At 43.9% G+C, this 24,719-nt stretch overlaps 1 protein-coding gene across 5 annotated transcripts in view; it reads right to left on the minus strand.

Moving 5' to 3' along the window:
- Positions 1–320: 320 nt before the first annotated feature.
- Positions 321–24,719, minus strand: part of Tmcc1 (transmembrane and coiled-coil domain family 1) — a 179,707-nt gene continuing 155,308 nt past the window's right edge. For all 5 annotated transcript variants that reach the window (XM_036180847.1, XM_036180848.1, XM_036180849.1 and 2 more), the window contains 3 exons: positions 23,061–23,995; positions 6,176–6,311; positions 321–4,052 (listed from right to left, as the gene is read on the minus strand). In XM_036180847.1, the coding sequence (XP_036036740.1) occupies positions 3,738–4,052; positions 6,176–6,311; positions 23,061–23,995 (1,386 nt within the window). In that variant the 3' untranslated portion in view covers positions 321–3,737. The remainder of the gene's footprint in view (positions 4,053–6,175; positions 6,312–23,060; positions 23,996–24,719) is intronic.

The raw sequence follows: 24,719 nt of genomic DNA on the forward strand, positions 1-24,719 counted from the left end.
TCCAACTACAGGTCCTCATGCCTGTGCACCAAGCATTTTACAACTGAGCCACCTCCCCCACACCCCCACCCCGCCTGTGAAACATTGTCTTAACTACCAGCCTAAAGGAATCATGGGGAAATGCCAACCTGGAATGATGTCTGTAAGGTCCATGGAGTTGTGACAATTTCCTGTTTGTCAGTTCCAGTTTTAAGATACTAGCATGACAATCTCTCTCCCTCCCTCTTTCCCCCCAGCCCCCCAAATTTCCAGACAGATGCATCTGCCATTGGAAATAGGGAATGCAGAAAGAAAGAACAAAACAAACCCAAGTCAGCTGGCAGGTTTCTAGCTGAGGTCTTTATTTTCATTTTATGTACAGCAAAGGTGCTGCTGAGACTCCAGAGCAGCCAGACAGAACATAACCAAATTCTCTCTCAACAATTAGCAGCTTAAGATCTAGCAACTACAGTGTTAACGTTCACGCGTTCACAAGTATCATCTCTTTACTCTGCGATTCGTGCATGTGAGTCTTTAGTCTTACACACTTGTATAAAACACACTTACAGTCTAGTAGTCAGCCCCTTCTGAGGGTATCACCTAGCATACACAACACACAGAAATGCTTAACTTGTAGAGCCACATTCAAAATCCCAGTTTTAATGGGGGTGGTGTGGGAACCATCACTTTGCCTGTGCTGGCTTCTTGATGACAGCATTTGGTTTTGTTTGAGAGGTGTACTTTCCAAGGCTAGGAGGCCAGAACACCAGAGCTCACTCAGAATCCAGCATTCACCGACTACCTTAGAACACAAGATCAGAAACAAAACCAAAGCCATTTAAGACCACGCCGAAGCATGCCCACTGTCAGACATGACTGGAGAGGAAGGCTTCACCCCGCTGTTCTGGCAGCTAGAGAAGCACCATAGTGATGGGTCCAACTGCACTTCTTAGGGAGTAGGAAGCCTTCCTTGCCAAGATGTACTGACTACACCAAGGGCCTGAAACTGCAGCGGACAGCCATCAGTGCAGAGTGATGGCCAACTCTACAACCACAACAGTCACCCAGGCCAACACAGCCAGCCTCACTCACCCGGGCTAGGCACCAGCATGGACAAGGGAATCAAGGAATAATGCTTCACTTTAGTGGGAGTTTTTTATTTTTGAAAATTATTTTCTTAAGGAAAAGAAGCATTAAATTATGGGCAAGCTTCTCTCAGATCAAGTGTTAAACCACCAGAGCAAGGCTATTGAAGGGCTGTGAATAGAAAAGAGAATCCAAGGACAGCCACAATTCCAAGAAACTCAAAGGCAATAGGGATGGGCAGCAAAAAGTACAGGCAGGTAGGCTAACAGAAGTGTGTCACAAACAGCATTGGCTCTAGTGAGTGAACAGGGGTAAGACAGCGAGAAGCCATGGCAGGGCCTGTCCTGGACTGAAGGTCCTTCCCAAGACAGTCTGCTAGAGGAAGATGGGGAGTCAGTGTGGGCCTGTCTGTCTGTCTGTCTGTCTGTCAGAAGCTCCAGACTCTTCCTTCAACAGAAACTACCATCAGGAAATTAGAGACAATTTCAGTTTATCGATCACAGTGACATTTGGGGGGGGTGCTCCTGTGGAACTGTTAAAAAACCAGTGGGCTGCCACTGGGTCATCTCTCCCACAGCCCCATGGGACTCTCTTCTGCTAAATTACAGCAGTGACTGCTAGTCCAGCAAGGTCACAGTGTCCTGTGGCACTCTGGTCTTGAAGCTGCTGCAGTATTTTCTGGCAAAGTTAACCTTCTAAACATGGGCTTGGGGACCATTTGTTTTGGCATGAATATGTGTTAGTTTTAATTTTTTTTTTTTTTTTTTTTTGTCCCTGCTCTAGGTGCTCATTATGAGGTGAATAACAACCATCTGGGGATGGAGTGAAGACTGGGTACCTGAGTTAAAACATCAAAGTGAGAAGGCCAACTGGCCAAAGCAAAAGGAGGCTGGAACTGTTATGTAAACCATGCTTTCCAACAGACAGGGCATTGCTACCCTAGTTCTGAAAGGAGGTCCTGGTATGGGGACATAGGCAAAAACACACTTCGCTTCTCTGTCCATGGCACAGTACACGACTCCTTTGCATCATGTGGGCACACAAGAAGAGGCCACTGGACATGGCATTTGTGACCTCCAATAATATGAGATTAATCAGGCTATTTTGCTCTGAAGGTTGATTCAGGTTCCACCTGGGTCAGGGAACTGGCTGAGGGATGGGGGCAAAGCTCAGCTCCTCTTCCTAAAGTGTCTCTAAACAGCCGCTGAGCAGTTAGTGAGTCAGTTGGGTGGATAGGAAGCTTATAAGAGTTTGCACCCAGAACTTGGGTCCTTGTAACCTGACATTTCCTCTTCTGCTTTTTAGGAGAATCACCTTCAATTGCTCCTCTCAGGCAGACAGAATAAAGCTTTGAAGTTAAGGATGCTGAGGCCAAAACGCAGACAACAAGACTCCACATCACTTTGGTTTCGGTAATTAGGGGTGTTAAACAATAAATTAAGCAAACACAGGGAGTTATTTACGACTCTCCTAACATAGTAGCATTTTTTTTTTCCTAAAGAGAATCCCAGCCCAAGGTCACTAAGTGAACATTTACTGGGGGAAACAAAACCCAGTCCTACCACACTACTCTGCTGAGATTGCACCTTCTCTCTGCAACCCCTCGCCACTCTCGCCAAGCCGGGGAGACGGTGCTGCACGTGTCGTAGACACCAGGAGCAGGGCAGCCGCAGGGTGGCAAAGTCAACTCTTCAAGACAACAGGGGGCAGGCAGCACGCTGAAATATCCACACGGCTTCATTTGAAAACATCACTGCTTTATTTCAAAGGAAAAAATAAAAGACCCTCCCAACCCAGTAACAACCACCCCTCCAAACAAACAAAAAACCAAAAACCAATCAAACAAAAATAACCCAATAATAATAACAATAATAAAAAATCCTATTAGAAATTATAAGGAAGCACTGAGAGTTTGAGTATTACATTCTTCAAGTATGTTGTTCGGATTTTTTATTTTTAAGTTGGTAACTATACACACACATATATATATATATATAAAAACAAACCTTCAAAGTGCGGCCAGGGGATTTTGCTTAAAGTTAGAATTAAGGGCTACTTCACAATACTGAACAGGACTGCACAGTCATCCTGTGGGCTTGATGCTCTTGCTTCCAATCCCGGCAGAGTTAAGGAAGGTGCAGGTTCAGAAGTCATCATACTTCAGGGTTAGTGTGAGAAAGCCTGGGAGATGCCCGTGTTCTTCCATGGCAGGGAAAATCCACCCTGAATCTAAAATTCCAACCTGGAATGTGGTGGGACTTCACAGTAGAGTTAGTCTAGATGAGGAGAGGAGCCCAAGCAGGGCAGGTGTTGGGCCTGGTCAGGTTTTTGCATCTGTTTAGTGGGTTTAGTGCAGTCCTCCAAGCCTCAATTCAGAATGCCCTTCAGTGTGTTACAGATTGTTGGTTCATGTTAAGGGACTGTTTCAGATTTGCATCCCAAGGAAAATCATGCTACATAAAAATGATCCAAGATTTTGCCCAAAAAACTTCTTGGATAAAATCTAAAAAATACTATTGCAATTGCGTCTCTTGAAGAAAAAAACATTATTCTAAATGTAAACAGATTCACTCAACTCTCTTGTAGAAAACCTCAGAGTGGGTAATGCTGCTGTCTAGCTCTCCTGGCATGCACTCGCCAGATGGTGAGGAGCATTGCTTTCTGTGCCAGCATCATCTGGGGGTTGAGAAGAGCCGGTCCACATAGCTGAAGAGTGCATCCCAGTGCTTCCAGAGAAAGGCAATGAAAGCCACCAGGAATAAAGTGCTGAACGTCCTGTTGCGTGTCTTCATGAGAGGAACCACACAGTTGGCTACTGTGGACACAAAGACCAAGAGGACTGCCATGACAGCCAGGAGGATGTTGATGAGTTTGCCCAGAAGGTTTCGAGCCGTGGCATTCTCCAGCCCTTCCAGCTGCACCACCTGCTGCTGTTGCTGCTGCAGCTCCATCTTGGAGATGCGAGTCTGACAGGCCTCCAGGGCCTCCTGTGGATAAACGGGATGGTTAGGCTTCTGTTCTCAGAACTCCAGGGCTGACATGCCCTGGAGAGCCAGATGCACATTACTCCCATCCCCTCTACTGTACTCCTTGGGGAATAGCAATGGGGAACAGTGGACATACTTGGATTTATTTTGCCTAAAATTTACTTACTTACTTAATCAGTTTTTTGTTTTGTTTTGTTTTGTTTTAAATCACAAGAGTCTCTTGTATCTCAGACTGGCCTCATACTTGCTATATAGCTGAGATGACCCTGAACTTCTGATACTTTTTGGTGGAACCTCTTGAATGCTGAGATCATAGGCCTGTGCTTTATCATTCAAGAATGGCCTAGCCTCAATTGTAGGTTTTTATTCTTTTAGAACTTTTGAGTCTGAGGCACACAGGCCACCCACATGCACTTGTTCTACTTAAACACAGCTTCTCAGTGCTCTTCTCAATTCTAGTCCTGCTGCTGTTGGACACTGTCATACTAGTATGTTTATTCCTCACCTGTATTCAAATGTACATACATACTTGCCTAGCATGGGTTATTACAGCTATTTCTTACCATAATGTGCATAGCATTCTACTGTAATTGATTCACAACATATTTACTTCTTCCTCAATAGTGGGCCTCGATGATTATGCCATGTCAAAATACAGGATCCACTTCATTTTTGTGTGTATGGACATGTATGCATGTTCACATGAAGGTCAGAAGGCAAATGTGGTCCTCAGGCGCCCTCCGCCTTTTCTTTCAGACAGGGTCTCTCACTGGCTGCAACTTTGCCAAGCAGGCTAGACTAGCTGACCAGTAAGCTCCAAGGATTTGCCTGTCTCATATTGTCATTGCTGGGATTATAAGTACATGACATTATGCCTGGCTTTAAAATTATTATTATAGCATGCATGTATTTGCAGATCAGTGTGGGTGTGCCATGGCATAAGTGTGGAGATTAGAGGACAAATTTCAGGGACTGGTTCTCCCTTTCCCCCTTTATCTGGTTCTGGAAATTCTGTTAGGCTCCATGGTAAATACCCTGAGTGTTCATACCTTTGGATATGCCACAGTTTGGGTCCCTCTTAGGGATTTTAAAGGTTGTTTTTTTTCCTGATTTTTTCCACTCTAACAATGATGCAGTGAACACTAACACACTACCTGGTGTTTTTAGGTCAAGACAATCACTGATTTGAGAAAGGGAACTGTGGCCTCACTGTAAGGAGGGCACACTCCCTTTCTAGGGCAATCTCTAAGGCAGATACTATGATGACACTCTATAGAGGGCATTAAAGTGACCTACTCCCCCCTAAGGCCAAGCCTAACGTAAAGTTTACCCTACAATTCAGAAAAACAAACTTCATCCCCTAGCAAGGACAGTCATCCTCCCATGGCAACCAGTGGCTGGAACCCTGGGATTTTCCAGCCTTGTCTTCAATGGGTTCTGGTTTCCTGGGATGTGAGGCAAGGACCAGACATCAGGCTGAAGCCAGTTCAAGAATGGGTAATGGATGCTGCTCACTCCAGAACTATCTTGGGATGAAAAAATAAAAATGTAAACAATTTGAGGGCCTAAAGAAGATGGCAGCGGGGCAAGCAGTCAGGCCAGTGCCTTGATTGCTCTGGGTGGGTGCCCTACAAGCCCCTTTTCTCCACACTAGCTTCTTTCAAGGTGCTTTCACCAAAACCACTATGACCTCTGAGAAAATCTCCACAGAAAACAGAGAAACCCCAATGTTTCATTTTTCATGGAATCAAGTGAGTGTTCACCTTTAACTTCACTGCTGGGATTCCTCACAAAAAAACAGTGGAAGATTTTCATCAACTGTGTAATGTGCCATCTGTTAGAGAACAGGCACAGAAGCCTGTTTCCAGAGAAGCAGAAGATAGGCAAGATGGCCAGAAGCCCCACCTGAGCAGCTCCAGGCAGCAACCAACAGATGGGATGGTCTAGTTTCTCCTAGACTGAGACTGTTCTGTCCTAAGACATCTGTCAATATCTGGAGCATGAACTTTTGAAAAAGGTACCTGCATTGTGTTGAAGGCAGGTAAGAGCCTTTTTTGATTCTCTACCCTATGTCTCTGTCCATTCTGTTCCTTTCTTCTTTCTTACTTACTAGTCACACTAACCTGGATGTCCCGGGCCCGTTCATAGGACTGATAGGCAATTTTCTCTTCCATGCTGGCCAACTCTTGCTTTAAGTTCAGGATCTCGTTCTGGTGGAGCTCTGTCAGGTCGTTCAGTTGCTCTTCTAGTCGTTCACATCTAAGAAACGGAGAAAGGTTGGACTTTCAAACATTCTGCATCCTCCCTGATATAATTTAGATCGATTCCCAAATCTAGTCTACAAAATAAAACAGAACCACAGAGCCAGAGCAAGCCTGGGGTACTGTGTGCCTGCAGTTGCAGCTTTCAGTCTCCAAAAAGGCAGCTGTCACAAAGCCATCCTAAAGCATCCTGGCTTCTTTCTCAGTTTCCTCCACACCTCGTTTAGCTCTGCACACCTATGGTGCGGAAACAAGTCTTACTCTGCTTTGAGTGTGGGAGAAGCTAAAACTAAACATTTCATCAGGAGAGAAAGGGCACTAATGGAAATAGACCTTCTAGCTGTCAGTAGCGACTTATTTTAGCACCAGTTGAACAATAACTTACTCACCCAGATGTTTGAGATTTGGAGCCCCAGAAAGCCAGTGCCAGAGGGATCCATCATCCCCATAACCAAGCAGTGCTTGGGACATTTGTCAACAGACATTTATTGAGAGTCTGCTGCATGCTATGTATGTTCAAAGTACTGGAAGCACTTGACTTCCATTTATTCTACAGAGAGAAGGGAGACAGAAAAACACCAATAGGATTTTATGTAGTTAAGACTGGCAGATAGCCAAGCATATGGCAGTGCCTAGTGACACTGGAGGGTCTGAGAAGATTTCTCAACTCTCTTGAAAAATGAGAGAAAAAGTTTGAATGATACATACAGAGGCTTAGAAGATGAGGAGGTTGAAGGTGTGTAAGGAAGGACCTCACTCAGAAGGAGCAGAAGTACAAACTTGTTAAGACAGGAATGAGATTGGCATGTGTAAGGGCTGGAGCAGGCCAGGGAAGCTACAAAGTGGGAAGAATAGAGAATGGTCCTGGAAGGCTAGTTTTATTTATCGTGTATCTCTAGTATTTAGCAGCGCGTGTACACACACACACACACACACACACACACACACACACACACACACACATTTATTCTACATAAAGGTTTAAGGGAGATCATCAGAGATTCAAGGTAGAAAAAAAAAAAAAACTACTCAGAAAGAAATATGTAGAATAACTAGATTCTGGATAGCTGGGGAAGGGGCCCCAAGAAGACAGTGTTTAAGGAAATGAGCTATCTGGTAGTGGTGAAGAGGACAGATGATGTTGGCAGTATGGAGAGTCCTAGGAACCAAAGGGCTTCCAAGAGAAAGGCCAAAGACAACACATAAAACACCAAGACAGGGCAAAGGAATAAAGAGAAACTACCTCCAGCTCCCGCTGAACAGAATGACGTCCTTCCTGGGTCAGAGAGCAGCTGGGCAGGGCTCATGCCACAAGGAAGACCACATGTGAAACTCATGGGACTTCTATTAAAAAATGAAAGGGAGGCTGGGCGGTGGTGGTGCATGCCTGTAATCCCAGCACTTGGGAGGCAGAGGTAGGTGGATCTCTGTGAGTTTGAGGCCAGCCTGGTCTCCAAAGCGAGTTCCAGGAAAGGCGCAAAGCTACACAGAGAAATCCTGTTCCGAAAAACAAACAAACAAACAAACTGAATGGGAAGCTGTGAGCACAACACCATGCAGGCCCTCGAATCCCAGGTGCTATAGAAGCTGCGGAGATAGGAGGATTCTAAGTTTGAAGCTAGTCTAAAAACCAACCAACCACCAATGTGCCAGAGTACCAGTAAAATATTTAGAACTCCTCCTCTTTCTTCTTTTGGTTGCACAGGGATGGAAGCTGTCACTGCATGCCAGGCAAGGCCTCTACTACTGCGCTACAGCTACAACCGTACTCTTATTTCTAATCACACCTGTGGTGTACAAACTTTGTTGTTTCTTTTTAGCCCAGGATGGTCTTGAACTTGTGATCCTTCTGCCTCTGTTTATGAATTCTAGGATTATTGGCACTTATCACCATGCCTGGTTAAGTATATCTACTTTTAAGGAGTACAAAGAATTTCTCTAAGGTAATTTTATGTTGCAGCATCTGTGTTTCCCTTGTGTCTCTGTGCATCTTTGCATGTGTGCGTTCATGTGCATGTGTTGTCTGTCTGTATGTAAGTAGTCCATGACAAATGTGTGGATGCTGAGGAGGACCATGGGTATCCCATTCTATTCCTCTCTGTTTTATTCCCTTTAGATGGGAGTTCCTCACTGAACCCGGAGTACGCTGTTTCAGCTAGATGCCTGGCCATTAAGCCTCTGGGGTTCTTCTGTCTCTGTTTCCAATAGATCTCAGGTGACAGACATCTATGCAGCCACATTTGTTTCGACAGGGTCTCACTATATAGTTCTGGCTGGTATGGAACTCACAGAGTCCCCGAGTACTGGGACTAAAGGCATAAGCCTTAACGGCTGGCCTCATACCTATCTTTTTCACTTGGATGGTGAGGGTCCAAACTCAGTTCCTCATGTTTGCACAGTGAATGCTCTTAGTCAGAGTCACCAGCCCATCCTGCAACATTATCCCTTTTAATAATCCTGTAATAAACAATGATTATATTCTATTAAATTCTGTTCCTTAAGAAATGAACATTAATTTAAAGAGTGATAGTCTAACTCTTTTCATTATGTTATTAAGTCCTATTTAGGTCTCCTTTACCCTTGACAGGCATCTCTGCTGTGCTTTCCTTCATGCTTGTCCCAGAACAGTCCTCCCAGGCTGACATACATAACAAAACTGATCTTCGTGGGGCTCTGCCTTTTCATGTCATCTGTTACCAAGGGACTCTGGAAGAGGCGTCAGCTACGGCAGTCACTTTCTGCTGACATTTAAATCTACCAGATACTATAAGTTTCTATTACCTTTTTTTCAAGACAAAGTTTCTCTGTGTAACTGCCCTGGCTGTTCTGGAACTCACTCTGTAGACCAGGTTGGCCTTGAACTCACAGAGATCCCCCTGCCTCTGCTTCTCAAGTGCTGGGATTAAAGGCGTGTACCACCACTGCCTGGCTATACTATCTTTTTAAACTCTTTTTTTAGTGGTGGTGGTAGGGGTGTGCTAGAACTCAGGGCCCTTACACATAATAGGTGAGCATTCTATTAGCCAGCCTACTGTTGTGAGTGTGTGACTTTCTTTATTATTTTTGTTTACCTGAAGGGTACTGAAACTTAAAACTGGACTTCCTAACTGATGGCATGGCAGAGATAAAGCTCAGTGGTAGAGTGTACTTATTAGGTTCTGGTACAACCCAACACCCAAACCCAGACTAATTCCTTAGCTATGGTCAGTGACCCAGCTCAGGTCTGGGCAGGGAGCAGGGTAGTGGTGTCTAATAGAGTGCATGGTGACAGGGCTGCACTACAACCTCTTGGCCCATGGCCTCTACACACTCCTTTAATCCTAGAATTTGGAAGTTAGAGACAGGACATCATTGTGAGTTCAAGGCCAGCCTGGTCTACAGAGTTCCAGGACAGCCAGAGCTACATAATGACATTCTGTCTTGGAAAAAACCAACCAAACAAACAAAGCAAAACCCCAAAAGATTACTGGGAAGTTTTACTTGGAATTAAATGTGACTCATGTGCACCCAGAGCAGACTGGAAATAGCAGCCAGAGAGCCACAGCTTGCTCTGAGCCAACTGTGCATCAGGCCTCCTGGGAGGGTGGAAGGTGTTATCTTCCCCTCAGAAGCAGCAGTTAAAATTCAGAGGTCCTAAAGCTACCTGCTAAAGAACAAAGTAAAGGAGGAAAGATGTGAATCCTGGTCTGTTTGACTTTAAAACCTCCATTTAAAAACTCTATACTCTCATGCCATTTTGAAACTAGTCAAGAAGCCAAACAAGCTCCCTTAAAAAGTAAGAAATCTGAGTTGGCTTGACAGCGGTTCAAGTCACACAGCACGGTGGCTCTGTTGACATGATGGTTTAAAGATGGATAAGGAGAAGATGGCTGAATAAACTCCAGACAGATTCAGATTAAAGAGATAAAACCAAGTGTTGACAAGAATATGCAGCTGGTAGAACCATTCTGTTCTGCTGGTGAGAACTTTGAAAAGTTAAACAAATGATTCTAAGGCCCATATAATACCACTCCAGGTGCACAGAACGGGGAAATGGAACTTCTTTGCACATAAACAGGCCCAGCAATGAGCTCACAGCACCATGCTACAGTATCCTAGAAATTCCCAGATTCTGTATCCTAATGTGTTTGCAACTTGCTGTTCTTCACTTGCTGCTCACAGAATATCAGGATATGAAACAGAAATGTAAAAGGAATGTGCTTTTCAACTACCTGTTCCCAGTTCCCAAACCCAGCAAACAGGCCAACTTTTGCCTTTATCCCCCAATGTGGCTACTAGAGACCGTTCACTGGGACAGGAAAGTGCACATGATCTCTTCTTCCTATTTTCACCCAACTTTCTAAATACAAAAGCCATATACAGAAGTGTATAACTGTAATCCCAGCACTTAAGAGGCAGAGACAGGTGACTCTCTTGTGAGTTCGAGGCCAGTGTGGTCTACAAAGTGAGTTCCAGGATAGTCTCCAACGCTACACAGAGAAACCCTGTCTCTGAAAAACAAACCAAAAACCAAAAACCCAACCCCAAACCAAATGAAAAACAAAACACAAAAGGGGTAGCACGGGTTGGGGAATTAGCTCAGTGGTAGAGTGCTTGCCTAGCATGCATGAAGCCTTTGGGGGTCCATCCCCCAACACTACATTGAGAGAGAGAGAGAGAGAGAGAGAGAGAGAGAGAGAGAGAGAGAGAGAGAGAGAGTGTGTGTGTGTGTGTGTGTGTGTGTGTGTGGAGTAGTAGCAGTAGTAGTAGTAGAAGAAGATGACATCCTGGGGACACGGGGGGGGGGGGGGCAGGGGAAGTTAGAAAGGTTCAAGGTCATCCTTAGTCATTTTGGGAATTAAGAGGCAAGCCTGGGCTACTTGAGACTCTGTCTCAACAGACAAACAATCAATCAAACAAAAAACCCCAAATCATTAAAAACAAAATTTCCCAAACTATGTTATCCTAGAAGGATTTTGGTTTTTCGAGACAGGGTTTCTCTGTGTAGTTTTGGTTCCTATTCTGGATCTCGCTTTGTAGACCAGGCTGGCCTCGAACTCACATAGATCCGCCTGGCTCTGCCTCCTGAGTGCTGGGATTAAAGACGTACACCACTGCCACCTGGCTCTAATTTGGCCTGAGGGCATCTGCCTGGCCCCACTGTCCACTCCTAGGGCAAAATCAACAGCAGAGAAAGCATTTTGCCCTTATGCCAAGTGTGGTGTTCCAAGTCTGTAATCCCAAAGGATGCTGAGAAAGGAGGACATGAAGTTTAAGTCTAGCTAGCCTGGGCTACATCATTTCAGGCCAAGCTGAATTGCACAGTGAGACTGTCTCAAAACTAAAATTAAAAAAAAAAAAAAAAAAAAAAAAGACATCTTGTTTTTACCAATAGTATCTGGCCAGAGAGCTGAAACCATAATTTACTTTTGTTTGAGACAGTCTCTAGCCTTGGCTGGCTCTCAACTCCTTATGTAGGGAAGGATGACCCTAAACTTCTGATCCTCCTGATTCTGCCTACTGAGTGTTGGATTTGCTGGTGGGAACCCAGGACCATCGTGCATGCTGAGTAAGCACTCTATCCATATCCCTAGCTCCAGAAATGGTTCTTATTTTATTTTATTGTGCACTGTGTACTAGCTGATGAGTCAATCCATGTTTTGGACTCAAATTCTGCAGCTCACTAGTTTGAGAGGCCCTGTCACACTGCAAAGAGAAAATCTCCCTACTTAAAGCAAAATCACGCCGATGAGGAGACAGCTGGCAAAAGCCTGGGAGAGGCAGTCTGAGCTACAAGACTATGCAAAGCTTTATTTCTCTCTTTTGTGATCTCAGTCACCCTTAACAATCTTTAGAAGGGTGGTTCAAAAAGACTGCTTGGGCTGGCAGGGTGGCTCAGTGGGTAAAGTACTTGCCACCAGGCCTGATGTCTTGAGTTCTATCTCTAGAACTTACATGGTGGAAGGAGAGATTAAAACTACTGCAGGTTGTCCTCTGTCCTCCAACCATATGTAGTGGCAGTAGGCCTCCCTCAGCAATAAAGTAAGTATATGTAACAACAACAACAACAACAACGACGACGACGACGACGCCGAGGACGACGCCTACTGTGGATAGCGCTCTGTGTAAATAAAATGCTGACTGGCCAGTAGCCAGGCAGGAAGTATAGGCAGGACAAGCAGAGAAGAGAATTTGGGGAAGAGGAAGGCTGAGGAGAGATACTGCCAGCTGCCGCCATGACAAGGAAGATGTAAGGTACAGGTAAGCCACGAGCCATGTGGCAAAGTATAGACTAATAGAAATGGGTTAATTTAAGATAGAAGAAGTAGATAACAAGAAGCCTGCCATACAGTTTGTAAACAATATAAGTTTCTGTGTGTTTACTTGGTTGGGTCTGAGCGTCTATGGGCCTGGGGTGAGAGAGATTTGTCCTGACTATGGGCCAAGCAGGAAAACTCTAACTACAGACGCCTGCTTGTTACATGGTCTCTAGAAGTTAGGATACCATTGTTCACTGGTTCGCACTTTTTTAAAAAAAATTCTTAAGTCTCCATTTCTCTCCATGTTCTCAATTTTACTTAAAGTTTTCACTGTTTCCGGTAACTATTTTTCTTCTATTCTATCATGCAAATGGCCTACTGGGCACATATGCTTCTCAACTTTAGATGCAACAAGCATCTGTTACTTCTTATTTTACTGGGCAGATATTGCTCCTGCCATTTCCCTGGCTTCAACTTATTCTATCTCTGGCCACTTGCTTCCTTTCTCCCACAGCATGCTTTTTGCATACACATGAGGAAGGTGTCTCAAGCCAGTTTTAACTGGCCTTCGTAACTCTCCAGAGAGCTTAGGAGAAACTGTTAATCTATGTCTCTGCAGAAATGAGTCCATAGCAGTTGAACAAATTACTGGTGAATTCATGGGAAAGTAACAGACAAATCTCCTCAAGCCAAGATTCATCCTAAAGTAGAAATCATGTCTAGGAACAATGTCTAGTGTATGTTAGCAGTGAGTTAAACAGCAAAGTAGCATTTGGACTAGTAAGACTGAGCACCCTTTTCAGTTCAGCAGCTGAGGCAGATAAACTGATCAGGAGACTTGCAAGGCAGTGCGCAAAGCTGTGGAATTCAGGGTGAAGCAAGATGCTGTGGGCAGGTCCGACATGGCCTCAGTAACTCCTCAGAACCAACCACTGTGAGTTTCCTTTTTCATGTCAAATTACCTGGAAAATGAGGCTGTTATCATATACCTGAAATCCTACTAAACTCGTATAACGGGTATTTCTTGTTAGCACAGAAACACTACTAATCAGCAGGAAGCATCAGGGAGGAAACTGGGCAAGCCATAGAAGTCTTTGCAAACTCCTAGGCACATGTGTTTGGCTAGACACCCTAGTTGGTGTCTTTCTTGGAATGCAGATCTTCTGGGCTGGGCTCAGTTCACTGCCTTGTTATAAAAACACTTCCCCAAGCTGGGTGTGTGGTGCACACTTGGGGGAGGCCGAGGCAGGAGGATCATGACTGAGGCTAGGCTGGGCTACATAGCAAGACTGTCATAAACAAATATGAAATCACACTTAACCCGAGTTTTTCACCGAGAGCTCAGGAGTTTGTTGCTATTCACACTTCTGTTTCCTGTTTTAAGATTTTACTGTTTGCATATTTTCTGTATTATTGATCACATTCAAAGTCTGTACAACAAAGAGGAGGAACACTGTATCAGCTCCTGACCTGCTACTCAATTGCTAAGGCACAATTCCTATCACCTGGCACTATCATTTTTACTGACACAGCCTTAGCTAGGCTCTGGTCTGAAACAGGCTGAACAGAAGGGTTCAGTACAAATTGCTGTGGTGTTCTCTTTTGGTGAGGAGTGGGTGTGGAGGAATTCGGGATTCCATCTAATTGAATTAATCTTCATGAGCACCAACATATCCAAATACTGGTCTTGGACAGTAAAAAAGGTCACTACCCTCCTTCCACACAGAGATTTACAAAGCTGTTTCCGCCAGCACCTTCATTCCCTCCCAGGAAACTCACTCAATTCCACAAGTAAGGAGACTGGAGGCAGAGAACCTCCTCAAGTTTCCTGAAACTCCTGTTAGTGAGGCAGGCTAGGGTCTGACCCACCTTGCCCTGCCTCAGGCTTTACATGTGTTTGTCTGTTGTCTCCCCACCTCCATCACTAAGCCAATCAAGGGAATTCAGAGAAGAAACAGTTCCATCTTCTCACTAAACATCCAGTCAAAGGGTAGGTGGGAGGGAAGAGGGAAGGCGAGCTGTGTCCCGCCTTTAACATACTGCTTTAAAACCAAGAACTCCCTTTAAGGAGGTCTATCTACCCCCACCCCAAGGATGCTGAGCAGGCATTTTCTGGACAGCTAGAATGGGGTGCACGTTTGATTCTCTAAGTACTGTGCATGATTCTAGCAGGCCAACTCTTGCAACTCAGCCCGCAAAGTTAGCATGATACCAACAACCTCATTGTAAGGAGTTTTATTCAAAGCTCTTTCCCAAATCGCTTCAATTCAAAGGGATTCTAAACACCTAAACATGGCTTCTTCACTATCAGCAAAGAGGAAACCTGAACACTAAGTTGTTTTTTTAAATAAAAATTGCTGTGTTTACAATGCATTGGTCATGTTCAGATTCTCTGGAGGTAAATAACTCATATAACTACTGATCTTGGAAGTGTTTTTGGTCTCTGGACTGGGCAACACAGCAGCTACCTTCTTTGATCAAAGATAAACCAAAGATTCTTCTGGGATAAATTCCTGATGAATGAAAAACTAGGTGAGTGCCCAGGCTGGGAACTTCAATCTAAAGCATTACCTGTTTCGGGTGTGGCTCAAAAATTTGGAGTCACCTTGAGAGCCTATGATGCTCCTTTGGTTGGGCAATAGGTTATAGTTAGTAGAGCAGATGCATGATAAAAACTTGTGGAGCAGGTTCTGAAACACATGAACTGACACACAGAGGCAGATCCAGGAGCAGACTCCTGTACCATTTCCCAAATGAATTTGGGACACATAGGTAGATGTTTGACCAAAATGGAGAGGCACAGATGAGGAATATGACATGGGAGTGTGAACAACTCCTGCCTTTGCTGGGGAAATGGGTAATATGGCTTATATCTTATGATTTCATTGTGTGAAGCTTGAAAGGAGGCTAGGTAACAATGAACTAGTCTGTAATCCTAGCACTTGCAAAGCTGAGGCAGGATGATTGAAAATTTCAGCCAGTTTGGCCTATATATCAAGACCCTGTCTCAAAAAGGGGAGCATAGCACAGCATTAATCCCCTAAGAATATAAAGGCAAACAGTGCATTTTCTTAATACATGAAATAAGAGGTACTCAAAGAATATTGGAAATGAAATATACAGAGGCAGTCTAGCAATGTGGAGATTAGGTAATGCCAAGTGTGTGACATCCTGGCACACCTGGAAAAAACACACACAACATTTATTGAACTTCTTAGCATGGTGATGTGGTGATATTTTATTTGTGCAACCCAATAAAGCTTATCTGAGGATCAGAGGAAAAAGCCAGCCACTACAGTAAACAAAAGAGTCAGGCAATGGAAGCACACACCTTTAATCCTATCACTTGGGAGGCAGGGATCTGTCTAAACCTCTGTGAGTTCAAGGCCATACTGGGAACAAAGCCAGGTGTGGTGGCACACACCTTAAATTCCAACGCTAGTTAGCCACGGAGGTCTTGAGGTCTGTACAGACAGACAGGAAGTGACAGAGCTGTGCAGGAAGAAGTCGTGATATAACAGAGAGAGCAAATGATACAGCTGAACAGAAAGGCATATAGGTGTGTATGGGAAGTAGGTCTCTTTGGAGACTGAGGTGTTGGTGAGGTGAGGTTAGCTTGTGGCTTTTCCCTATTCCTCTGATCTCTCAAGTTCTCACTCCTATATCTGGCTCCGGGTTTTTACTTAATAAGACCATTTAGCCATTTGTCTACATGGTGATGTGTGTGCCTGTGCATGTGTGGTGTTGATGGTAACTGATTTCAGGACCTTGCATATGCCAAGTATGTATTCTATTATTGAACTAAACCCTGAACAGTGGGTTTCTACTCTAAACCAAGCACCTTACCAAGGTGCTTCCATGTACATGATGATCTCTTTTCTCTTCCTCACTGTCCTCTTCTTCTTTCCCTCTGTCTTATTTAATAACGGTTACAACCTTTTTTTGATAAATATCACCTTGTTTCAATAGGCAGAGAAACTGAGGCTCAGATGAGTTATATGATTTACTCAAGGCCATACAATTAAGATGTATCAGAGCTGGCAAGCTTATCCAGGTCTGATGAATTAGGAGGTAACTAATTTCTTTTCTCCTCCCATACTCCTTCTCCATATCTCTTTAATAGATAAGCTGGGAAGAACACATTGGTGAATACCTATGTACAGCAGGTCTTAGCTTTCACAAGAGTATCTCTGAACCCCCCACCTCTATATGTAACAGGCTAATTTGAACCCCCCACCTCTATATGTAACAGGCTAATTTGATCCCGACTGTCTTGGTTTCTATTTAAAAGTTATTGTTTAAGTATAGCCTACATATTCTCTAGAGATGCTGATCAATTTTCAGTTTATTAACAGTTGAAAGGGGTTTAAAACAACTAAATTTAAGCATATCCAGTGACAGTGAAACCATGTTTAAAAAACCACTTACGCAGTTAGCACAGCCTGGCCTGACTAGTCAGCCAAGTTACTCAATGTTCTACTGCACGCGATACTGTTCTTTCTCTAACTTTTGCTATTGTGACTCAGTGTGATTTAGAACATCCTTGGACTTAATACGAATATTCTCAGAAGCTGATTCCAAAGCAATCTTCTCAAAATGAGAGCTTTTCAGATTACATTGCTGCCTATCAACACTAGGAAGGCTCCTGCCCACTACACATAGCACTGCATGCACCAGCAGCAAACACAAAATTCCTAACAAAAACGCAGCCAGGAGCTCCCAGGAGAGCTTTCCAGCCTTCATAGTGTCAATGCATTCCGTCACAGCTGAACCTACCCTCTACCACTCTGTTAACCAGCATACCACTCTGAGAACAAGCCTCGTCCTCTCAGTTGCTATTGGTAAATGAATGCATATGAAATGATTTTGCTGGGGGACATGGTAAAGTCACATATCTTTCCTGGCCTTAGTGTATGTATGCATTTATAATCAGGTTCAGTTATATACTGAAGTTCTCTTCTCCTTTGAGTAGTGCTTTGAACCCAGGAGCCACCTGCAAACCTATGCTAATACTTTAAAGAGGTGACAAAGTGGGCTGGAGAGATGGCTCAGAGGTTAAGAGCACTGACTGCTTTTCCAGAGGTCCTGAGTTCAATTCCCAGCAACCACATGGTGGCTCACAACCATCTATAATGAGATCTGGTGCCCTCTTCTGTGTACATAATAAATAAATAAGCCTTAAAAAAAAAAAAAAAAAAAGAGGTGACAAAGTGACCTGGATAAGACAATCTGAAGTCTATATGGATCCTACCTACCACTTAAGACCTTATTAAACTGTTGGTTAAATTGGCACTGCTTGTGGCTGGCGCCCGCAGCGGCCATGCAGATGGAAGAGCATGCTGGAGGAAAGTCATGGGCCATGATTACCTTTCTAGAGCTTTACTGAGAGAGAGAGAGAGAGAGAGAGAGAGAGAGAGAGAGAGAGAGAGAGAGAGAGAGAGAGGGAGGGACATAGGGAGAGAAAGAGAGAGAGAGAGAGAAGACAGAGAGACCTCGCAGAGGGAAGAGAGCGGGAAGAGAAAAGGGAGACACACAGAGGGCCCGCCTGCCTGCTCTTTAGGCTGGGCTGCTGTCCCAGGCTGATGATGTAATTAAGGACAGAATCCTTACAAAACCTCATTCCCTTGTCCCTACACATGGACCTCACTCATAATTGAAAACCCTATGCAGGGGCTAGAGACATGGATCAGTGGTTAAGAGCATTGGCTGCTCTTCCAAAGGACCTAGGTTCAATTCCCAGAATCCACATGTCAGCTCCCAACTGTCTGTAATTCCAGTTCCAGGAGATCTGATACTCTCTCAGACAGACAGACAGATATGTAGGCTAAACACCACTGCACATAAAAAGATGGTTTAGTCAAAACAAACAAACAGACAGACAGACAAACAAACAACAAACCCAAAGCAAAGCTCAGTGACTCACATCTAGTTCCTTTCAAAGGGTGAAGTGGAGCCTTAGCTGTAGGCTCTGCTACTATAGCTGCCCAGGCTGTCGGGTGCAGTGTGTGGGTGAGGACAGAGGAATCAGAACACCTGATTACTGCAGACTTAAGCAGCCCGTCTCCAAAGATGCTGGGGCAGAGCACAGCAGAAGCACATTAAGACAGCAGCACTGCTGAGAAAGGCTCTGGAGGGAAATGGCTGCTGGGTTACCAGGAGATTCCACTCCCTACCTACACTGCTGTACTAGCTTTGAAAAACTGCACAGAATTTTATATACTCTACTCAAAATAGCAACTTAAACTTTAGTAAACAGACACACACTCTGACCTTGGAAAAGCATACTAGCACCTCTAGTGCAGTCATGAGTGCTTTTCAAACTTACAATGGTTTTTAAATCACATAGATATCAGGGTTGAGCTTGAAAAACCTGTGTTAAAAAATGACACTGGAGGGGCTGGAGAGACGGCTCAGCGGTTAAGAGCACTGGCTGTTCTTCCAGAGGTCCTGAGTTCAATTCCCAGCAACCACATGTACAGGCTCACAACCACCTGTAATGAGATCTGGTGCCCTCTTCTGGCCTGCAGCCAGAACACTGTACACATAATAAAAAAATAAAAAAATAAAAAAAGACACTGGAGCTGGGCGGTGGTGGCGCACACCTTTAATCCCAGCACTCGGGAGGCAGAGGCAGGTGGATCTCTGTGAGTTTGAGGCCAGCCTGGTCTACAGAGTGAGTTCCAGGACAGGCTCCAAAGCTACACAGAGAAACCCTGTCTCAAAAAACAAAACAAAACAACAACAACAAAAATGACACTGGGTTTGAAGTGAGGTAAAGTTCTGCCTTTGTTGTTGACCTTCAGCAAAATTAAATAAAACAACACACTGGCTGGGTGGTGATAGGTTTTATTTGTTTTTTTTTTTTTTTGGGTTTTTCAAGACAGGGTTTCTCTGTGTAGTTTTGCGCCTTTCTTGGAACTCACTTGGTAGCCCAGGCTGGCCTTGAACTCACAGAGATCCACCTGCCTCTGCCTCCCGAGTGCTGGGATTAAAGGCGTGTGCCACCACCGCCTGGCAAAAAAAAAAAAAGTCTTTTTTTTTTTTTTTTTTTTTGAGCTGAGGATTGAACCCAGGGCCTTGCACTCTACCACTGAGCTAAATCCCCAACCCGGAGGCCAATTTTTTTTAAAAAAAAAATTCTTTCTAGGGAATTATCACTATAAAAAAAAAAAATGGAACCCTCACGTACAATGAAGAGAGAGTGCTGCTCATGTGCATAAGGGGCTGAGACCCAATTCTACAGTGGTGATGAGGAAAGGAAGCACCTGTCTTGCTTGGACTTACACAATAGATACAGGAAGGCAGACTTTTCCAAATGTGTTCCCCTCTCTTCTTCTCACATGGCCTACATCTAACTGGAAGAAAACAACCTCTATAGGAATTTTAAGCCCTAGAGGAATTTAATAACAGGAATGTTTTTTCTTTTCTTTCTTATCTGTTTTTTTTTTTTTTTAAGATTTATTTGGGGCCAGGATTGCCCTCTGCACAAGTTGCAGCAATCTTGCAGGATAACTTTTTTAAAGATTTATTTATTTATTTATTTAGTAAGTATGCAGTGTTCTGCTTGCATGTATGCTTGTACACCAGAAGAGGGCATCAGATCTCATTACAGATGGTTAAGATTTATCTATCTATCTATCTATCTATCTATTTATTTATTTATTTATTTATTTATTAATTAATTATGTATACAGTGTTCTGCTTGCATGTATGCTTGTACACCAGAAGAGGGCACCAGATCTCATTACAGATGGTTGTGAGCCACCATGTGGTCACTGGGAATTGAACTCAGGACCTCTGGAAGAGCAGCCAGTGCTCTTAACCTCTGAGCCATCTCTCCAGCCCCTTAGTTGCAACAATCTTGTACAGGGCTTTTGCTACTCTTATGATACAGATGCTAATAAATCTACCTGGTTTTCACAGCTAGTAACAGAAATAGAATTGAGGATTTAGATTTAATATGGCAAGAAAGGAACCAAGTATCTTATTTTAATCAGTCCACTTGAACACAATCTTCAGTATATTAAATATAGATAGCATTGATGGAAATAGTAACATTCCTAAACTCACTCTTCTTTCACCTTCAAGTCTTTTTCTTTTTTCAAAAAAAATTACTACATTTTATTTAGTGTTTTATGTCAGCTTTGCATATGGAGGTCTGCAGACAACTTGTGGAAGTTGGTGCTCTCTTCCCACCAGACAGGTTCTTGAGGACTGAGCTCAGGTCTTGGCAGCTGGTGCTTTTACCTGCTAAGCCATCTTGCCAGTACTCTCACCCTCTTTTTGGTGGTCAGGTAAGCACTCTGCCACTATACTACCCCCTTTAAAAAAAAATAGCTGGGCAGTGGTGGCGCACGCCTATAATCCCAGCACTCGGGAGGCAGAGGCAGGTGGATCTCTGTGAGTTCGAGGCCAGCCTGGGCTACAGAGCGAGATCCAGGACAGGCTCCAAAGCTACAGAGAAACCCTGTCTCAAAAAACCAAAAAACAAAAAATTATTTTTTAAGACAAAGTCTTATGTGGCCCAGACTGTCCTCATAATTCCTATGGACGACTGCTGTGGAATAATCCTTTTGTACACTGTGAAGATGTGTTCCTCTCATTGTTAATAAAGAGCTATATACCTAGGCAGGAAGAGGTTAGGTGGGAGAGCCAGACTTTGAGACTTGGGGAAGAAGGGCAGAGTTGCCAGAGAGATTCAGAGGAAGCAGGAGATGAACATGCTGTGCTGAGTGAAGTTACTGCTATGTGGTCGAGAATAGGTAAGAAATATGGGTTAATTTAAGCTGAAAGAGCTAGTTAGTAACAAGTCTAAGCTATTGGCTGAGCATTTATAATTAATATTAAGTCTTTGTGTGGTTATTTGGGAACAGGTTGGTAGGACAGAAAAGTTGGCCTACAGATGATCTTAATTTAAAAAAAAAAAAAAGACTTACTTGTAGTTTTATTTACGTGCTTTATATGTGTCTGCTACATGTTTGTTCATGGGGACCAACAGAATGCATCATAAACCCAGGGGCTGGAGATATTGGCAGTTGTTAGTCACATGATGTGGGTACTGGGAACTGAACCTGGGCCCCCTGAATAGCAGTAAATGCTTTTGATCTTCTTGCTTCCACCTGACAAATACTGAAACTACAGATGTATACCATGACCAATTTATTCAACACTCTACCAACTGAGCCACATTCCTTGGCTCCCAAAGTGTCAATGAGAACTAAAGAAGATTAACAAAAGGTGGCAGATTGGATGGCTGCTTAGCATTTTCACTGTTTGAAGCAAGCTTGTTGCTGTTGTCTTTAGAGCTAAGCGATAAACATGAACAATTTATTTCAGACACTGAGTTACCTCATTCAAGTAAAGTTTCAAAACATCACTTTTACTTTATAAGAGGTGAAAGGGAATTCATTTGTTGAAACCCTGATGCCTAGTAAAGTACTGAAGATCTCTTCTGGTTATGAAGTGGAACAAGACCAATGCTCAGGCCTTGCAAGGCTTTATGTGCAGAGATGCAGCTCTCACAGGACTGTTTCTTGATCTTCATGAGGCTGCCAGCCTTTGGCCCACAAGTTTGGATCTGAGTGATATCTGGGGAGGATATTATTTTTCTATATGGAAGACAGGACAGAGATTTGGAGACTGGATAAGCGTGGTCCGTCAGAAATCTATGATGCAATGTGAAAAACCAGACTCAATATGGGGTGTAAGTGGCCATGGATAAGGCTCTGGGTTTCATCCCTGCAGCAAGAATGAATGACCCACTCTGAACTTTGGTACAGAAATGAATGAAGAACACTGAGCTCTTTGAGCACTTTGTAACTGCAGTAGAATGCCTTAATGCTATATTTACTCTCATCCAAATGTCCCAGGTCTTTTTTTTTCAAGACAGGGTTTCCCTGTGTAGTTTTGCGCCTTTCCTGGAACTCACTTGGTAGCCTAGGCTGGCCTCGAACTCACAGAGATCCGCCTGGCTCTGCCTCCCGAGTGCTGGGATTAAAGGCGTGCGCCACCCCCCCACCCCCCCCAGTTCTTAATAAATGTCACAGACACATTTATCTGGATTTATTTCCAATCTAATTTTTCTACACCTATTGCTCACATAAATATGTTTAAAGCCAAATACCCACAAGGTTCACTACAGTTTGACTGATTGGGCTGTATCTTTAGCTGTTTACAAAGTTCTCAGGATTAAGAGGTTCTGAATACAATGCAGTACAGTGAAGGCTTCAATGACTATGCGTTATGATCTCAATGGATTGAAGAAATACCTCAGAAAGCCTGAGCTTTAAGTTAAAGTCATAAACTGGAATAGAAGTCTGAGGAGTTAAGAAATGTTCTCTGTGTGTGATCTTAGGAGTCATTAACTACTGTGCTGACTGACGCAGAAGTCCTGTGGCTGTTACAGAAGATCACTCTGGACACTCTAGAGACAGATATCTTTTAAATTTACTTCTCCATATTCAAAGAGAAGGAAACATAATTTAGGCTTTTAATTTCATATAACTTACCTATACCGCTCTTCCTGTAAGGTCTGCATTATTAAGGAGTAGTCCCTCTGATAATGCTCCTTAAGGGTCTCGAAGGATTCTTCCAGTCTGGCCTGGGTTTCCCGGATTTCCTGGATCTCATGCAGTAGTGCATCAAACCCTGAGCTCTGCATGTCTAGGGTGTTTGTTTTGGAGCTTGATGCTCCTACAGCAATGCCCCCGGTGGTACTGTTGGCTCCTACTGAGCCTGAAGTGGCACTAGAACAATCTTCCTCACTACCATATTTTGGACTTGACTGAAAGTTCGAAATCACTCCTAAAGCCTTTCCTGCATCATCCACTTGTCCTTCCTCTAATGAGTCCTTCAGATTAGGGATGTTGTCTGCACTGCCAAATTTGTTCCGAATCAGTGAGGCGATCTCTCTGGGCTTGGAGACCACAGCCCCTGCTGCTGAATGGGTAGCTTGGGAGAAGCTGGAAAATCCACCTTTGACACTGTCTACCACACCTTCACTGAAGCCAGTCACCTTTGCACCCACATCCTTCAGACCCTGGTGCATGTCCCTGAAGACATCCTTGGGCTGCCGGGGGATCCCATTCTGTTCCACCTCACGGAGCTTGCGGTGGTAATGCTCAAGTTTCTTCTGCAGCTGGAGGATGGTTTGTGCAGATTTCTGGTTTTTCTTCTCAAACACCTGTTTGATGCGAGCAGCCTGCTGCTTGTCCGCACTGTTGGCAAGCTTCAAGTATTCAGCAACGTTGTCGTCTCGGGCTGTCTGCGCAATCTTGATCTGTTCTGTGAGCTTTAGGATCTTCTGCTGCAGGTGGGCAATGGCAGCTTTTGTGCGTTGAGGGTCTGGTATTCCATCCACAGACTCTGGGTGGATGCTGCCATCGGTGCTGGAGGCCACGGCACTGGAAGTCTGGGCGAGGCTGCTTACTTCCAAACGCTCGATCTAACATTTTAAAATCAAGAGATGGATATTAGAAGCAGTACAGACTAAAGTGCCAAAATATGCTGAAAATCTGTCTATGCTCAACTCTCAGCACAGATGGCTGACCTGTACATCCCCTGTCCTATAAAAGCCCTGCTGCCCTCTTGGCTAGTCTTTATACTTCTTTAAATAACAAAGTTCCCTTCATGGGTTGAAAGCAGAATTAATTCACACTGTTATGCATACTTCTGTTCAGAAGCAAATCTATGTAAGACAGCATGTCAGCTTTTCAATGAAATCCTATGAAAATTGTCTGAGCCACACTCGCAGATTGGTCCCCTGAAAATGCTAGCAAGAACGGATATGTTGCTATTGAGATAAAAGCATCCAATTGTTATTACAGTGTTTGTTTGTATAAGTCACACCCAGGGTAATGAGATCATTCTCTATTCTTGGGACATTTTGCTGCAGTGGGAGACAAGCAGAAGCTAGACTGAGGAGGTGCTGCTGAATGCTACTGAGTTAAGATTACTCGGTGAGTGTGCATAGACAGGGGCACTGAGAGGTAAGTGATTAAACAATTCAAGGACTAAGGTTAGATCTTTTGGAGCCCAAATTTTGTGTTTTATCCAATAAAAAGTTTACCTTGGGTAAAGAACTACAAAGCTCACACCATCTTTTCATATGGTTGAGTGTCACTAAAAGGAATGAAAGAAAGGGCAAATGCTTAGACTTGAGAGCTTAA

The sequence above is a fragment of the Onychomys torridus genome, chromosome 3 (genome assembly GCF_903995425.1).
Source record: "Onychomys torridus chromosome 3, mOncTor1.1, whole genome shotgun sequence".
NCBI classification, from domain to species: Eukaryota; Metazoa; Chordata; class Mammalia; order Rodentia; family Cricetidae; genus Onychomys; species Onychomys torridus.